Here is a 14,929-nt window from a genome sequence, read left to right on the forward strand (position 1 = left end):
TATGTGTACTTGTAGATGGTGGATTTGACCTTGTCGCTTTTACGAATTTTAACAATCTCTTCAGATGCGGCTATTCATGTTTCTTTAATCTATTTTCTCAAATAAAATAATTCGTATGTAACAAGTACTAATACAAATGAAGAAAAAAGATATTGCCATACATGGTCCTGATACAGCCGTATATCATTGCTGTAAGCGGTCGATCCTTTGTGGAGAATTCAAAAGCTGGATGTGATGGCTCTTTGGGGACACTCGTTTGATATAAAACTTGTATAAACAAAAATAAAATAAAATAAAGGCCACCTTTTTAATTTCGGTCAATAAGGATTTACTTTTTCTCGACTCATTAATAAATGATAACTATTAAAATGAGCCGTACAATGGCATACTACTGTTCAATGATCAAATTTTAATAATATAAAAAAAAGTATGTGTATGGCTATACGTTAGAGTTGCAGTCTAGCAATCTGTTCTCAATTCTAAATTTACTTTGTTACAGTATCAGGCGTCTGCAATAAACCTTTTATATAAAAGGCTGCAGCATCCGGGGTCTGTGCTGAACCTTCCATTGTATGAGTTGCTTCTACATTTGGCATTTGTGACTTATCTATAGCTTTGGAAACAGTGTATGTGCTGTCTGGATTGGCATTGGGAGATAACACTTGCTGATCCGCAGAAATCCTATAAAGAGATTCCGCCACTGCTACTGTAGAAGGCGTATCGAGTTCAAAGTACTGACGCTCAATATTGTGCCAATCCAAATCCTTCTTTTCATCCATTGACTGTTCATCTGGATCCTGAACTGCTGACTGCATACATTTCGCTGACTTTTTACGATAAAGAAGAAAGAGCGCACTGAAGATTGCTACTGCCTGAAGAGAGCAGAGTGAGTAAAAGAATGTTCTTCTTTAATATAACAGACTTACGCCCACAATTGATCCAACAACTATACCAGCCTTTGCCCCTGCTGATAAAGATTTGGGACTAGACAATGGTACGGAAGAAGCTAAGGGACTAGGCTGACCTAGAGTAGTGTTTGTGTCGATTGCACCAGAAGAGTAATAATCAAGTTGATGTATATTTGATACATCGGTTACATTATAAGCAAGTATAGTTGTGGAAAAAATAGCATCTCTATTCATTCCGAAAAGAATGAAAAGTGTGGTATTTACTAGAACAGCTAAAAGTATATTAAGTATATTTAACAAAAGCTACCGAAAGACAGAGGTACCTGAGTGATAAGACCTTGCAAGATCGCTGTTGTCAGTCCCTATGTTGACTTGCGTCCATTTGTTATTATCGAGGTTCAGAGTATACATAATATCAGGAACAGCTGTTTAAAGTCAAAATACGCCCTTCTTTTCGATACTCCTTTTACCTTCTGAATCATTGTGACCACCATATAAAACGATATGCTGAGAATCAGGTGCTACATTTAAGTTATTATCATGTAGTAACATGTTAGATTTGCATATACCAAGTACAGTTGTCAATCCATTTCTAGCCGAAGGAAACCGACTACCGACGGAGGCAGTGTAGTTGTTTCGACCCCACATCATTTTTTTGGTATCAAAAATGAATCCCCATTGGAGACTGGCAACGTTACAATAATAGCCCTTACTATCACAATTTCTTCCTCCAAAGTAGTATATAATACCTGATCTTGGATGAAGCGTTGCCGAGTGTTCATAAGGAATCTTATCGAGTGGTACATTGATTTGCGGTGAAAGATATGCCCAAGTCTTTGATAAATATATAAGAATGACTTTTTGTTACCCAAAACAGCCTATTTACCTGGGATGAAGTGTAATATATTGTGCTGTTGAGTAAAGGTAGACCAGTATGAGACTCACTGCTACAGTATACCGTTTTGGAGTGTTTTCTGGCATGTATATGTTTTCTCTTACGTTTTATTTCCAATAACCATTGGGGACACTTCTATCGCTTGACCACCGAACACAATAATAGTATCACCTGTATTTGAAGGCACACTTACTGCACATCCATTAGCTCTATAAATATGTTAAATACCAGAATATCTGCGTTTAAGCATACCTTTGTTTATCATCAGAAAAGTCTGGTAGTTTCTGCCAAGTATTGTCATATGAATCGAATACAATGTTTTGATTTATCAAGTGTGTGGCATCCCCGCTGTTGATGAACAGTCTCCTGCTGTCGGATAGTGCTGTAAATTGAGGACTGTATCTTTTCTCAGGGTCAAAGTTGTTAAGAGGGACTTCTTTCCAGTTTGCGTTCATGCTGCTGACGGATACAGGGGTGCTGTAATCTAAACTAAGAGAGTAGATATTTGGGTCTGTAGAATTTGGAAGTCGACCTAGAGCTCCTCCAAAGCAATAAATTTTGCTGCTTAAATATGCACATGCTGTAAAAAAAAGAAACATGTATCAAAAGAGTAGTAGTTTTTATTGTATAGAGATGTACCAGGATATATGCGACCAGGTAATGGAGTAGCAATAACAATAGACGCAAGTATACAATACCAATTTATAAATAACACAAGCCTACGGTGTATATTCATTCTATTTAACTGCAAGAAGGTGGTTTGCAGCCATTTTATACTTGTTTGCACTCCAAGTGTAACATTGAACAGAACTTGATTCTTAGAACAAGGCTAATGTATTACGCACAAAGCACTTGAAATTTTAACTTTCACACACAACTTTTTCTATTGATCAAAAAGCATTTTCCTCTTTCACTTTTATCAGTGGCAATGAGTAATTATATGTGCATCAATGAAGATGTACTTGTCATAGTAGCCATAGAACATTTTACGTGGTATTAAAAAAGATAAAGCGCGTCATTTACATTTATAATAAAAGCGTACTCCTTTCAGTTCTCAAGACAATAATAGTCTTGATTAACAGGGTCAACCACGGGAAGATAAGAGTACATGTGATCCCAAAAAAAGAAAGGTATACACTGAATGTCAAGGGTGTGTATACCTTATAAAAAGGAGTGATGTATCAAGACTGAAATTAAACATCTGAAAAGCTTAGAAAGTACAAGCTGAACAGCCCCAAACAAGCCTGGATTGACAGGCTGCCAACAGGTAGCTATGGATCGGCTCAGTCTCGTCTACCAGTCGTCTCGCAAGCTCAGAAGAAGGTTTTGACTCAGCAAACTACCCAAAGCAGCTTTTGGTTCGATACCGTCTAGTAACAGCATAAGCATTTATTCGAGCAGCCACACTTAGAGAGCATTTCTCTGTTCACAGATAAAGGGCAAAGCGGTTAATCACATAACAGGGCCTGGTCCCAGACGATGTAGCCAGCCCAGAATCTGCAAGTCACTTGAATCACCAATATGACCGTACTAGGATTACAGCGTGAACAGAGAGTGTGTCCAGTGCTCTAAAGGATGAACAGAGCCAAAGCACAAAGCATCGTCACAGGGAGAAAAAAAGCAAGGGGTATCTGTAAAGAAGAAAAAGAAAAAGAAAAAAAAGGTTAATTTTAAGCAACTAGAAGCTGAGATTTTTGTGTGCTTTTTATAGACAGTTAAAGGTTGATAAATTAATGAATGTGTTTTTTTGTCAGTTAACAGCAGTAAAAACTGGTGGAGAGAAAAAGGATGAAAAAGCTTATATTCTTATTAAGTAGTCTTTTGCTACCGTCATTTGGGAGCACCAAAATTAACTCGTACTACGCTTTCTAATTTTTTGCATTTCCAAACCAGGGGAAAAAAAGAGGTAGGTCAGAAATACTCTAAAGCGCTAACAGTCGATTATTCAAATTATGATTTTCTATTGGCTAATACGTTCCGACAGCAGTCAAGGGGTGGAACTGTGATGCCTGAATCGAAATGGAAGACTACACTAGTGAGACCACTTCTGCTGTAAATATTCTTGATATTCAAGTTCTCGAGTTAAATGACATTTATCTAGAATGTTATTATTTATTACTCTTAAGTTGGTATCGATGGCTTTAGAGAGATCACAATTATTAGAGAGCAGCGAGGTCGTTTACTGTTTCATCAAGGCTCCTCTAGCAATGTAAGTAGAATATCATAGGATCATTCGAATCATAAATTAATTTTTGTTATCTGGATTAGGGTCAAAGTTTACGAAAAGCGGCTATCTATGTCGCATTCAGAAGTTGTATATAATACACGGGCTCCTATGTTTCAAAGCAATAGTTGTCCTGATGAAGGACTGTTTGTCTTATTTTCCTGGGGAAGAAGAATCTGCTATCATGACGGCATAACTGAACAAAATGGACGTCAATCCAGACAGGCGCAAGATCTACAAAGACGGATGGGGTTGTGCGTCTTACCAAGTTGTATCGCTTTCAGTCTAATCCTACCTTGTTATGTATATTGTATTTAAGAACTGATCATTTGCATATGTACACTTGGTTTACAATACTAGTTTGAAAAGAAGAAATTCAACAAAGAATTCTTTAATCAGAGGATAAAGAATTGATTAATCACACTGGAGATCAGCAAAGAAGTAAAGGAGAATCAGGTGTGTATTGATTGCTTGCTTTTTCTTGTATGGTTTCTGAATTCATATTGAAGAATCAATCTGTTAAGATGCATATTTTTTTAGATCTATTGTAATGTTTATTCTTGTATCTTGTCTATTAACGCTTAAATACATCGTTATGTCATATATTTATTATATATGTCAAGCTTTCTCTTTTAGGTCAGGTATCAATAAACAATTACTTCATATTTATTATTTAATTCATTATGCAATGTGTCATTAGAGGCTGCAGAATTGAGGGGAGGTCATGCTCTGGGAAAATACTGACCAAAATATTTGGCTGCAGGAATGACGCATGAGGTTGGAGCAAAAGGAGTCCAAGTAAGATGAAACTTTTTATTATAGGAGTATTTTAATACTTTTTAATGTCCTGAAATGCTGTTGTATACTTCTCCTATTATCCTTTCTATTAATAAAACTAGAGTTTGCAGGCACCAAACGAAACATTGATAGGCACAACGTATGTCTGATTTTATTTCCAGATAAGGAAAGACAGTAATAAGAAACAATTAAGGTCAGATGCAACTATAAAATGAATCAATTCTTTCTCAATTGTTTGATGTATGCATATTCTTTCTCTTTTTACTGCTACTACCATAGGACTACTGGCTGTATCTTCCTCAGCAAAGCCAACTGAACCCAAAATCAATCTTCGTTCTTGGGATGAAGCCTATACTATGGCAAAGGCCTTGGTTAGTAGAATGTCTCTCGAGCAAAAGGTCAATATCACTACTGGTATTGGCTTTGGAAGCGGCCATTGTGAAGGTAATACTTTTGCCATCAGCAATCCTGATTTTCCCTCTCTTTGCTTGCAAGATTCTCCACTTGGTGTTCAGCTCGCTTACAACGTAACCTCTGGTGTTGCTGGCATTAATGCCGCCGCCTCATTTGATAGAATGGCCATCCGTGATCGTGGTGTTTATATGGGCCAAGAATTTCGCGGAAGGGGTGCTAATGTTCAACTGGGTCCCGCAGTGAATTTTATGAGATCTCCTGAAGGTGGCCGTGGCTGGGAATCAGGCGGTGAAGATCCATTCTTGACGGGTGTTCTCGCTGAAGAAACTGTTTTAGGTATCCAGAGTCAAGGTGTCATTGCTACTGCCAAACACTACATCTTAAACGACCAAGAACTTAATAGAAATACCGGGTCATCTGATATCGACGAAAGGACTCTACATGAAATATATCTCTGGCCCTTTGCTCGTGCTGTTGAAGCAGGCGTTGGCTCCATCATGTGTAGTTACAACCAAATCAACGGAATCTTTGCTTGCGAGAACGATTATCTTTTAAACACTGTCTTAAAGGGTGAACTTGGGTTCAAAGGATTTGTCCAATCAGATTGGTTAGCCACTATGTCCACCGTTGATTCGGCAAATCATGGTCTTGATATGAACATGCCAGGTAACACTACTTGTTTCTTTTTAATCATTTTACTGAGTTTTTTCTCTTTTGTTTATTCCAGGTAATATCACTATCGGTTCTAGCGGTTCATACTTTGGTAAAAACTTGACAGATGCCGTTCACGCCAAAAAAGTCCCAGAGTCTCGCGTGACAGATATGGCTACTCGTATTGTCGCTGCTTGGTATAAACTTGGACAGGATAAAGATTTCCCCAAGACTACGCTTGACTCTTTCCATCCTGACAAAGTATCTTATGTCAATGTTCAATCTGATCATTACAAGTTGGTCCGTTCAATGGGTGCAGCCTCTACTGTACTTTTGAAAAATAGCGGAATTCTGCCATTAGATAAGTCTGTCAAGAAGGTTGCTTTTGTAGGAAGTGATGCTGCAGTCAACCCAGAGTAAGCTTATACTGCATATGTTCTGATGTAGAATTAACATTATTTTTTAGTGGTATTAATGCATGTCTCGCTCATAGTTGTAATAAAGGTACCCTCGCTCAAGGCTGGGGATCTGGTACTGCTGTCTTCCCATATCTCGTTGACGTAAGTATTTCTTTTTCTATAGCCATCAAACTAACTCTATTAATATAGCCTATCACTGGCCTTAGAAACGCTTTGGGCAAAGATGTCAAGTTTACAAAGTCCTTAGATGACTGGGACCTTGACGGTGCTGCTGCTGCTGCCAAGGATGCTGATGTTGCTTTTGTATTTTCGAGCGCTGACTCAGGAGAAGGATTTATTGTTGTAGATGGCAATGTTGGTGATCGTAACAATCTTAGCTTATGGAACAATGGAGATAACTTAGTAAGTATTTTTTATGTTTTCCGATAATTGATTGTTAAACACACTGTCTTTCCAAAGATCAAAGCCGTCGCTGATGCAAACATGAATACTGTCGTAGTCATACACTCTGTAGGACCTGTCCTGATGCCTTGGATTGACCATCCCAATATCAAGGCTATTGTTTGGCCAGGCCTTCCTGGACAAGAATCTGGAAACTCTCTTGCTGATGTTGTTACTGGCACGGTTAATCCTTCTGGTCGTCTCCCATATACCATTGCCAAGAAAGCCTCAGACTATCCTGTCAAACCGGATTCTGCCCATAATGTTGTTTACAAAGAAAAGCTTTTGATGGGATACAAATGGTTTGATGCTCATAATGTTACCCCTCTTTTCCCATTCGGTCATGGCTTGTCGTATACCAACTTTACTTATAGTGGCCTCACAGTCAAGGTCGAAGCATCTGAAAAATCTACTAAAGTCACTGCCACAGTAACAATCAAAAACACAGGTCATCTTGATGGTGCTGAAATCCCCCAGCTTTATCTTAGTTTCCCTGAAAGCGCAAATGAACCACCCAAGCTTCTACGTGGTTTCGAAAAGGTGTTTATCAAGGCAAGTAAAGAGGAAAAGGTCAAATTTGAATTGACGTCAACTGAACTGAGTATCTGGGATACTGATTCCAAGTCCTGGATTATTCCTTCCGGCAAATTCACTGCTCATATTGGTGCATCAAGCCGTGACATCAGACAGTCTGTAGACTTTATTTTGTCGCCTAGAATGCAAAAGTATATGAAAGGACCAATTCTAGACAGATTTGTTCGCTTGGCTCTAAGTCTCTTCTTGTAAATGTTGATAGTCCGGAAAAATAGAGGTGTCTGTGCTTTTTATGGTCTGTAGCGCAAGAGTTGATGTTTTATTTGTCCTTTGTAATATTAGCAACCTTATAAATAAATGTATACCTTTTGAATACCAAAAACTAGTTGTTTTCAAATTCGTGCACAAATGCAACTGTCAGCTAGTAGCGACGCAGATACCACAGATAATGCAGGTCATACAACCACCGGGCTAAACAGCAAGCTTTTAATATTACAATAATTGAAACATCCTTATTAAATACTATTCATGATAATAGCCAAAGGCGCCCTGTAGCGTTCATTTTATTATTCAGTGCTTAAATAATAATACCTGAAGCTGAACCCAATGTTACTATAGGATCTGTTACACTTTAATCAAATATAGTCAATGCAGTTTAAATACTACAGTGTCTTAATATATAAATATTGGTTATACTACCATCTCCTTTTTCTCTTTATTCCGAATAAAGATACATACAGTCTCATCGTACTTTTACTACTATCGTTCAAGCTGTTGCTTCTAGTAAGATTTGACTCAAGACTGTCTACTTTATTCATATCACTAATTGCTTTTATATATAGCGTTATCAGTTTTACAGCAACTAAGGTGTCGTGATACGCCGTCACTTACTAGGGATCAAGATCGCTTGTATACGAAACAAAAGTGTAACTTGTGCGTCGAGCAAAATATCCAAAGATCCATCGAGTATCCCACACTAAAGCAATTAGCAACACATCTCTATACTTCTCAAGTTTCGATATCCTGGGAACTTCCTCCTACAAGTCATCGAATTGGAATGCACACAAGATCAACCATTTTTTTACAAGAACTTCAACCTGTTTCAAATGGAGTCACCTTTAGTTGCAGTTATTTAAACTGTAACTTCAAAAACATCAGAGACTATTGTTAATTCAACAGTTTCGTTCGCACTTAGCTTAGAATAGATTATAAAATATCAACCAATAATTCCATTGTCATTGCGAAAAAGAATATTATAGACAGAGTCTATTCTTTACATTGCATACTTCACTTAAATAATCCTTCGAACTGAAGCAATAAACACAAGTCATAATACAAAAAAACCATTTTATACACTTTCAAAGATTATTTTTTTTATTTAAGACAAAAGTGCTTTCTACTTTTCCATGTACAGCATTAAGAAATTTATTTCTTACCGGCCTTGGCAGCGGACTTGGTTGTCTTACCAGCCTTGTCAACCTTTTCAACGGCCTTAATGACACCAACAGCAACGGTTTGACGCATATCACGGACGGCGAAACGACCGAGAGGAGGATAGTCAGTGTAAGCTTCAACACACATAGGCTTGGTGGGGATCATCTTGACGATAGCAGAGTCACCGGACTTAACGAACTTAGGAGCATCTTCGAGCTTCTTACCTACACGCACCCCAAAAATCACCCATTAATAATGCAATTTGATTGGCTCTAATGTTTTTACTTACCGGAACGACGATCGATCTTTTCAATCAATTCAGAGAATTTACAGGCGATGTGAGCAGTGTGACAATCCAAGACAGGAGCGTAACCAGCACCAATTTGACCAGGGTGGTTCAAGATGATAACTTGAGCAGTGAAAGAGCCAGATTCCTTAGCGGGATCGTTCTTGGAGTCAGAGCAGACGTTACCACGACGGATATCCTTGACGGAAACGTTCTTGACGTTGAAACCGACGTTGTCACCGGGAAGACCTTCAGCGAGGGTTTCGTGGTGCATTTCGACGGACTTAACTTCAGTGGTGACGTTAGCGGGGGCGAAGGTGACAACCATACCAGCCTTGATGACACCAGTTTCGACACGACCGACGGGGACAGTACCGATACCACCGATCTTGTAAACATCTTGAAGAGGAAGACGGAGAGGCTTGTCAACAGGACGAGTAGGAGGGTCAATGTTGTCGATGGCTTCCAAGAGAGTCTTACCAGTCTTGTTACCAGCCTTGGTTTCCTTGGTCCATCCCTTGAACCAGGGCATGTTGTTGGATTCTTCCAACATGTTGTCACCGTGCCAACCGGAGATGGGGACGAAAGGAACAGACTTGGGGTTGTAACCAATCTTCTTGATGAAGGAAGAAACTTCCTTGACGATTTCGTTGTAACGAGCTTCGGACCACTTGGTGGTATCCATCTTGTTAATGGCAACGATCAATTGACGGACACCGAGGGTGAAAGCCAAAAGAGCGTGTTCACGGGTTTGACCGTCCTTGGAGATACCAGCTTCGAATTCACCAGTACCAGCAGCGATAATAAGGATACCACAATCAGCTTGAGAGGTACCAGTAATCATGTTCTTGATGAAATCACGGTGACCGGGAGCATCAATAACGGTGACGTTGTACTTGGGAGTTTCGAACTTCCAGAGAGCAATATCAATGGTGATACCACGTTCACGTTCAGCCTTGAGCTTGTCAAGAACCCAAGCGTACTTGAAGGAACCCTTACCGAGTTCGGCGGCTTCCTTTTCGAACTTTTCAATGGTACGCTTATCAATACCACCACACTTGTAAATCAAGTGACCAGTAGTGGTAGATTTACCCTTTAAACATGTGTAAGATGTCGAAATGTCAAATTTAACAACATTTTTTATGTACTTACAGAATCGACGTGACCAATGACAACAACGTTAACGTGAGTCTTCTCCTTACCCATTGTGACTATAAGCTGATATGAGTATGGCTTGAGATGGATGGATGGATGGATGATGTACTATACCTTAAAGTTGGATTTATAAAAAGGGAAGGAAACAAGCGTCTACCGGAATACTTTTCCAATTTATACCAAACAAATTTTTTTCTTTTGTTCCCGAGTAAACTAAATTTTAACCCAATCAGATTCGTTAAAATGTGACTTGCTTAAAGAATAGCAGAGTGAAAAAGCATTGAAAAAGAGCAAGAGAAAGGGAAGATGTGTAGGATTAAGGATAGAAGCTAGGAATAGAAAAGGCAAAAGACTATGATGACGTATAGTTATTATTTGCATGCCCTTATTTTGCCCTCCTTTCTGAACTTTAAAACTTGGGATGGTTGACTTGTATGGTTTCAAAAAAAGAATAAGAATTTTTTTTATTTTATGCTTTATCTTCTTTGTGTTTGCATATTTATATTTTATAGAAGCTGCATCTTTTCAGTAGCTGGCAACAGCTGTCTTAGTTCATTATATATTTGTAACAGTCTGTTGTTATTTGCAGAAATTAAATATATACGACTTTCTAAAGCTTGTCTGCATACATTCGTGATGCTTGTCAACAACTCATCCGTTCTACCTCCAGCTTCAGATGGTACTTCTGATTGAAGCACATCAGAGCTTTCAGTAACTACTTCGGTATGATTATTCTACACAGTATTCTGGATAAATATTATCCATGGTATGAATTCTCAAGTTAGATTAGCATTTCTCTTATTACCATCGTGACAATCCACCTTGGCTGTAAACTACACAGCTTTTATCGAAGCGATAAACCAAATACATATGCTTACAGGCACGCCTATTTCGCTGAAAGTCTATACAGTTACAAGCAGTCATCATCCTTTGCTCAGTTGATATATCGTACACAACTTCTGTCGTGAAAAACTTGACATTATAGAAAACTTTTTCATCGACATACACTTTCTGCACCATATCTTTTAATGGCTGCTCATTGATCTCCTCTACTGCAATCATTCTCTTTTCCGCCTCTCTAGTCTCCGAGCCCATACGTCCGATATTAGCGGCCATCCTTGCGATATTGTGCATAAAATCTGTATGAACATCTTCAACCAAGATAAAGATTAAGCGATCCAGTCTTCTACTCCTCTTTCTTTGTAAATAGTCCGTCTTCAATTGGCTATGCCAACTCTCAGTATTGTTGTTGGTTTCCATATTGGTGAAAACTTGTGGTTAGTAGGCAGTAGACCAATGTATGAACTTGTCATATATAAGATAGTATCTCAAAAAAGTACATCATAAGCTTTTTATACTCACCAAGAGTTTTTTGGAGCTATAAAAGCCTCTGAGTAAATAGCCTCCTTTGGTTTCTCATACATCAAACCCTTCAGTGCGTCTATCATGCCCCTATAAGCAGTGTTGTTTCTTGCTGTGTTTCCAGTGAAAGTCGAATGTTCTCTGACCAAATATGGATAAGGGTCTTGAAAGCAACCTAAAACAGTTAGCGATATTGACGATGATGAGTCGTTCATATTTAAAGTTGATTTCATCATGAAGCTTATCAAACTTCTCGTTTCATCTTTTTTAATTCTCCACTAAAGACAACAATAACGTACCCAAAAGTTACTTGAACGGCAATAAAAGAAGTGAAAGAGATGGTAAAGCCTACATGACCACTGTCATGAGTTAATATAAACAAAGTGCCGTGAGATGGTTACTGCTTCTAGTATAGCAAAGGAAACTCCTTTGATTTGTTGTCAAAATGCAATTGTTGTTACTACTTTTACATATCAGTAGCTATACTTCACACCTGACAACAATAACATAAATACTGTTGTTAAAGCTGTTGAATTTGCTCTTCTCTTCTTTTATTTAACCAAATGCCACGTAAGTTATCCACTACACTGAATCACTTTCCTCTGTGCTCAATTTCAATATAGCCAAGAGACCAACACCATCCTCTTCCACACCCAAGTCTAAAAGACAAAAAAACACAAGTTGAATCTTCGCCAGAAGGCATTTCATTACAGCCTGATAAAAGCTACTTTACTCGGAAGTGTAAGGTACCCTCCTTTTTAAATCAAGACTATAAAGAGCACCGAGTACGTAATTTTGAATGCAAAAGAACATAGAACTATTACTTACATATACGTTTTTCTTTTTACACTATTAGCAAATTCTGAGAACGCTGACAGAAAAATTCTCGTTATTACGTGCAGATGCAATGAATTTAGGATTACTTATTATAAGTAACTGGTTTGAAAAAGGCTGTAAAAAAGACCAGCTTTCACCTGCAACAACACAGAAGTTCTGGACACATTGCTATAGAATAGTCGCGCAAGCTCCTAATGGCCTAAACAATAGAATTGTAAGTTTCCACTTTTATATAGTCTACATTTACTCATTTGATATGCCGAAAAACTCATTAACGTCATTGATGAATGCTATGAAAAATTCAATATGACCAGAAAGTGTGCTCTAACAACAGGCTAGTGACAAAAGATAGATTTAGCATAACCTGCTGATCCTTTTACGATAGAACATCTTTACGATATTCCTATGTTAGATTGTATGCATATAACGTTTGCGAACAGCTACGCAGACACGATACTCTAAAGTATTTATAAATAATCGCTTCATTTTATGTTATAATTTTATTATACTATATACATGTCTCTATACACATAACAAGAAACGGAAGGTTATATCTGTATAGAGCTTTTTTTGGGTTTTCTGAGGAACACAAAGGAAGAACAAAACAGTGCATACAACGAAAGGTCCATTAATAAGCCAATGCATAATTTTTTTATCTGCCATATCTTTATGTCAACTTACATCAATATACTAGCTAATAAATCAGCAGATGGCGTAATGCAATATAAGAAGTTTGAAGATTTGGATATCCAAACAGACAGTTTCGAACAATATTACACGTTTGTTCATAGCAAATGTTGCATTTCCACACTTGACCGACTTGAATGGATTATTAGGAAAATTCTTGGAATATATATCGATATTTTTGATAAAGAAAAATACGAAAAAATCTCTGACTATGACTATGCAAAGAAGAATAGCTACAAACCGTTGTGTTTGAGCTCACAGTTGTTAAAAGAAGCAGTTACATACTGTATTTTTATTAATTATTGACGTTAGTTTTATAAAATATTGTTGTAAAATAAAAAAAAATATTTTCGTAAAAAGACGACAAAGAAAAACACGTTTGAATAAAGCGACATTATATCAAAAGAGAGAGAGATAATGAGTATATGTAGAAAAAGAGAGAAAGAGTATGTTAGTATTAGAGCACATATCCTAATATTAGTTTTACTTACCACCAAGGTGCATTCTGGGGAGGGTAGCGATAACTATCCAGGAGAAGTTTAAACAAAAAAAAAGGAAATAGGAGCAATCTGCTTCGTAACCATTCAAGAATATGCATTGCCAAATATGACTACATGTTCTTCTGGTTTCATGGAAAAACCGAATAAAGAATTTAATTTTTTACAAGGAGACTAAAGAGGGCGATTTCTAATATTAGGTTAGTTTCTGCTCCAAGACAGCCCACCTATTAATATTACTGTTAAATGAGATAGTGAGCCATATTCTTTTTGTATTTGTTATTACTCTGATAACATTACAATGGTTTCAATACGACATCTCAATTAGGAAATACAGTATATCCATGGATGTCAAGGCTGATACTACGAAAATATTCTTGGTAACGACGAATTTACATTTCATACAACATGAATTTTGTTCTCACCATTGGGTGCATTTATTTTCGATCACAGGCGAATTTACTTTACGGAAAGACTGTATAACGTCAAAACATGGAGCATTATACCAAAACCCAGCCACAGCATCGGCGAGTCGCTACTGAGTATGCATAAACCTATTAATGCTCCTAATCGCTGGTAGTTTTTGCGCCATTCAGTGGCAATGACTGCATGTATGATTTATTGGAACGAGCATACAAAAATAAGTTCCCAGTTCCGCCACAATGTTTAACAGAAGAGTACAGCTTCGAAACACGTAAAGTAAGCATTATTTGTATCTCAGTTATATGTTTACTAACGGTGATGCTTGTAGCAAGAAACAGTCCTCACTGGGTCAACTAACTTCAAAGACAGTTATGGGAGCATTGTGTGGCAAGACAAGCTGTGGAAAACCTTGTTTAATATTAAGCATGTTAAAAACAAGCGTCGTAAGCCCAATGAAGGTATGCTGAAGGTATCCTTTGAATAAGGTCAAGTTCTTTAATTTTTATTTTTGTGCGATAGAATATAAAGATACTAATATCGAGCTCGACTATGGCTGGAAAACGGATGGGTACATGGTCGCAGTCTTGTTTAAAAGAAAAACTGTTGGTAAATAGGAAGATACGTTTTATACGTGTAAAATACAAGCTAACTAGCGGTGCTTGAATAAAATATACTTTTTACAAAAAAAACTGTCTTTATATAAAATGACACTGTTTGTAATAATGAGCCCTCTCTCGTCTTAGTATACAATAATGTTATATAGAGACTCATCGACTCATACTTTCCCTATTACTTCTTTATATATTTGAGGCATATTACAGACCAAATAAAAATAAATGTTCCAGTTATCTATTAAATATTAAGCATCTTTGACTCTTTATTAAAGAAACGATTTAGTTTGCTTTTAGTTTTTTGTCTACTGGAACCCTTGGGGAAGACACCGTATTGAAAGCCAGAGAATAAA

General features: G+C 37.5%; 6 protein-coding genes across 6 annotated transcripts; 2 read left to right on the forward strand and 4 right to left on the reverse strand.

The window, feature by feature from the left end:
* Positions 1-294: 294 nt before the first annotated feature.
* RHIMIDRAFT_254346 (uncharacterized protein) lies at positions 295-1,852 on the reverse strand. The gene is made up of 6 exons (XM_023611085.1): positions 1,795-1,852; positions 1,478-1,742; positions 1,379-1,429; positions 1,232-1,333; positions 927-1,180; positions 295-872 (listed from the first exon to the last, which is right to left on the reverse strand). Exons 2-6 carry the CDS (start codon positions 1,557-1,559, stop codon positions 486-488), a joined length of 876 nt encoding a protein of 291 aa, XP_023471301.1. The 5' UTR covers positions 1,560-1,742; positions 1,795-1,852; the 3' UTR covers positions 295-485.
* Positions 1,706-2,530, reverse strand: RHIMIDRAFT_9543 (uncharacterized protein). Its single transcript, XM_023615921.1, has 3 exons — positions 2,056-2,530; positions 1,795-2,012; positions 1,706-1,742 (listed from the first exon to the last, which is right to left on the reverse strand). The coding sequence occupies exons 1-2, from the start codon at positions 2,400-2,402 to the stop codon at positions 1,904-1,906; spliced, it is 456 nt and encodes a 151-aa protein (XP_023471302.1). The 5' UTR covers positions 2,403-2,530; the 3' UTR covers positions 1,706-1,742; positions 1,795-1,903.
* Positions 2,531-3,822: 1,292 nt separating this feature from the next.
* RHIMIDRAFT_288453 (glycoside hydrolase) lies at positions 3,823-7,755 on the forward strand (the record flags this gene model as incomplete). Its single annotated transcript, XM_023613568.1, has 8 exons — positions 3,823-3,855; positions 3,930-4,012; positions 4,072-4,295; positions 5,105-5,905; positions 5,967-6,306; positions 6,357-6,450; positions 6,499-6,711; positions 6,769-7,755. 8 exons carry the CDS (start codon positions 3,823-3,825, stop codon positions 7,534-7,536), a joined length of 2,556 nt encoding a protein of 851 aa, XP_023471303.1. The 3' UTR covers positions 7,537-7,755.
* Positions 7,756-8,709: 954 nt separating this feature from the next.
* RHIMIDRAFT_243645 (elongation factor 1-alpha) lies at positions 8,710-10,210 on the reverse strand (the record flags this gene model as incomplete). The annotated part of the gene is made up of 3 exons (XM_023609969.1): positions 8,710-8,942; positions 9,008-10,097; positions 10,157-10,210. The coding sequence occupies 3 exons, from the start codon at positions 10,208-10,210 to the stop codon at positions 8,710-8,712; spliced, it is 1,377 nt and encodes a 458-aa protein (XP_023471304.1).
* A 725-nt stretch (positions 10,211-10,935) lies between these two features.
* RHIMIDRAFT_310271 (uncharacterized protein) lies at positions 10,936-11,558 on the reverse strand (the record flags this gene model as incomplete). Its single annotated transcript, XM_023614642.1, has 2 exons — positions 11,038-11,558; positions 10,936-10,985 (listed from the first exon to the last, which is right to left on the reverse strand). Exons 1-2 carry the CDS (start codon positions 11,417-11,419, stop codon positions 10,936-10,938), a joined length of 432 nt encoding a protein of 143 aa, XP_023471305.1. The 5' UTR covers positions 11,420-11,558.
* A 2,436-nt stretch (positions 11,559-13,994) lies between these two features.
* Positions 13,995-14,579, forward strand: RHIMIDRAFT_288455 (uncharacterized protein; the record flags this gene model as incomplete). The annotated part of the gene is made up of 3 exons (XM_023613569.1): positions 13,995-14,241; positions 14,294-14,423; positions 14,485-14,579. The coding sequence occupies exons 1-3, from the start codon at positions 14,152-14,154 to the stop codon at positions 14,577-14,579; spliced, it is 315 nt and encodes a 104-aa protein (XP_023471306.1). The 5' UTR covers positions 13,995-14,151.
* Between the last annotated feature and the right edge of the window lie 350 nt (positions 14,580-14,929).

This window comes from Rhizopus microsporus, assembly GCF_002708625.1.
Source record: "Rhizopus microsporus ATCC 52813 unplaced genomic scaffold scaffold_1, whole genome shotgun sequence".
Lineage (NCBI taxonomy): Eukaryota > Fungi > Mucoromycota > Mucoromycetes > Mucorales > Rhizopodaceae > Rhizopus > Rhizopus microsporus.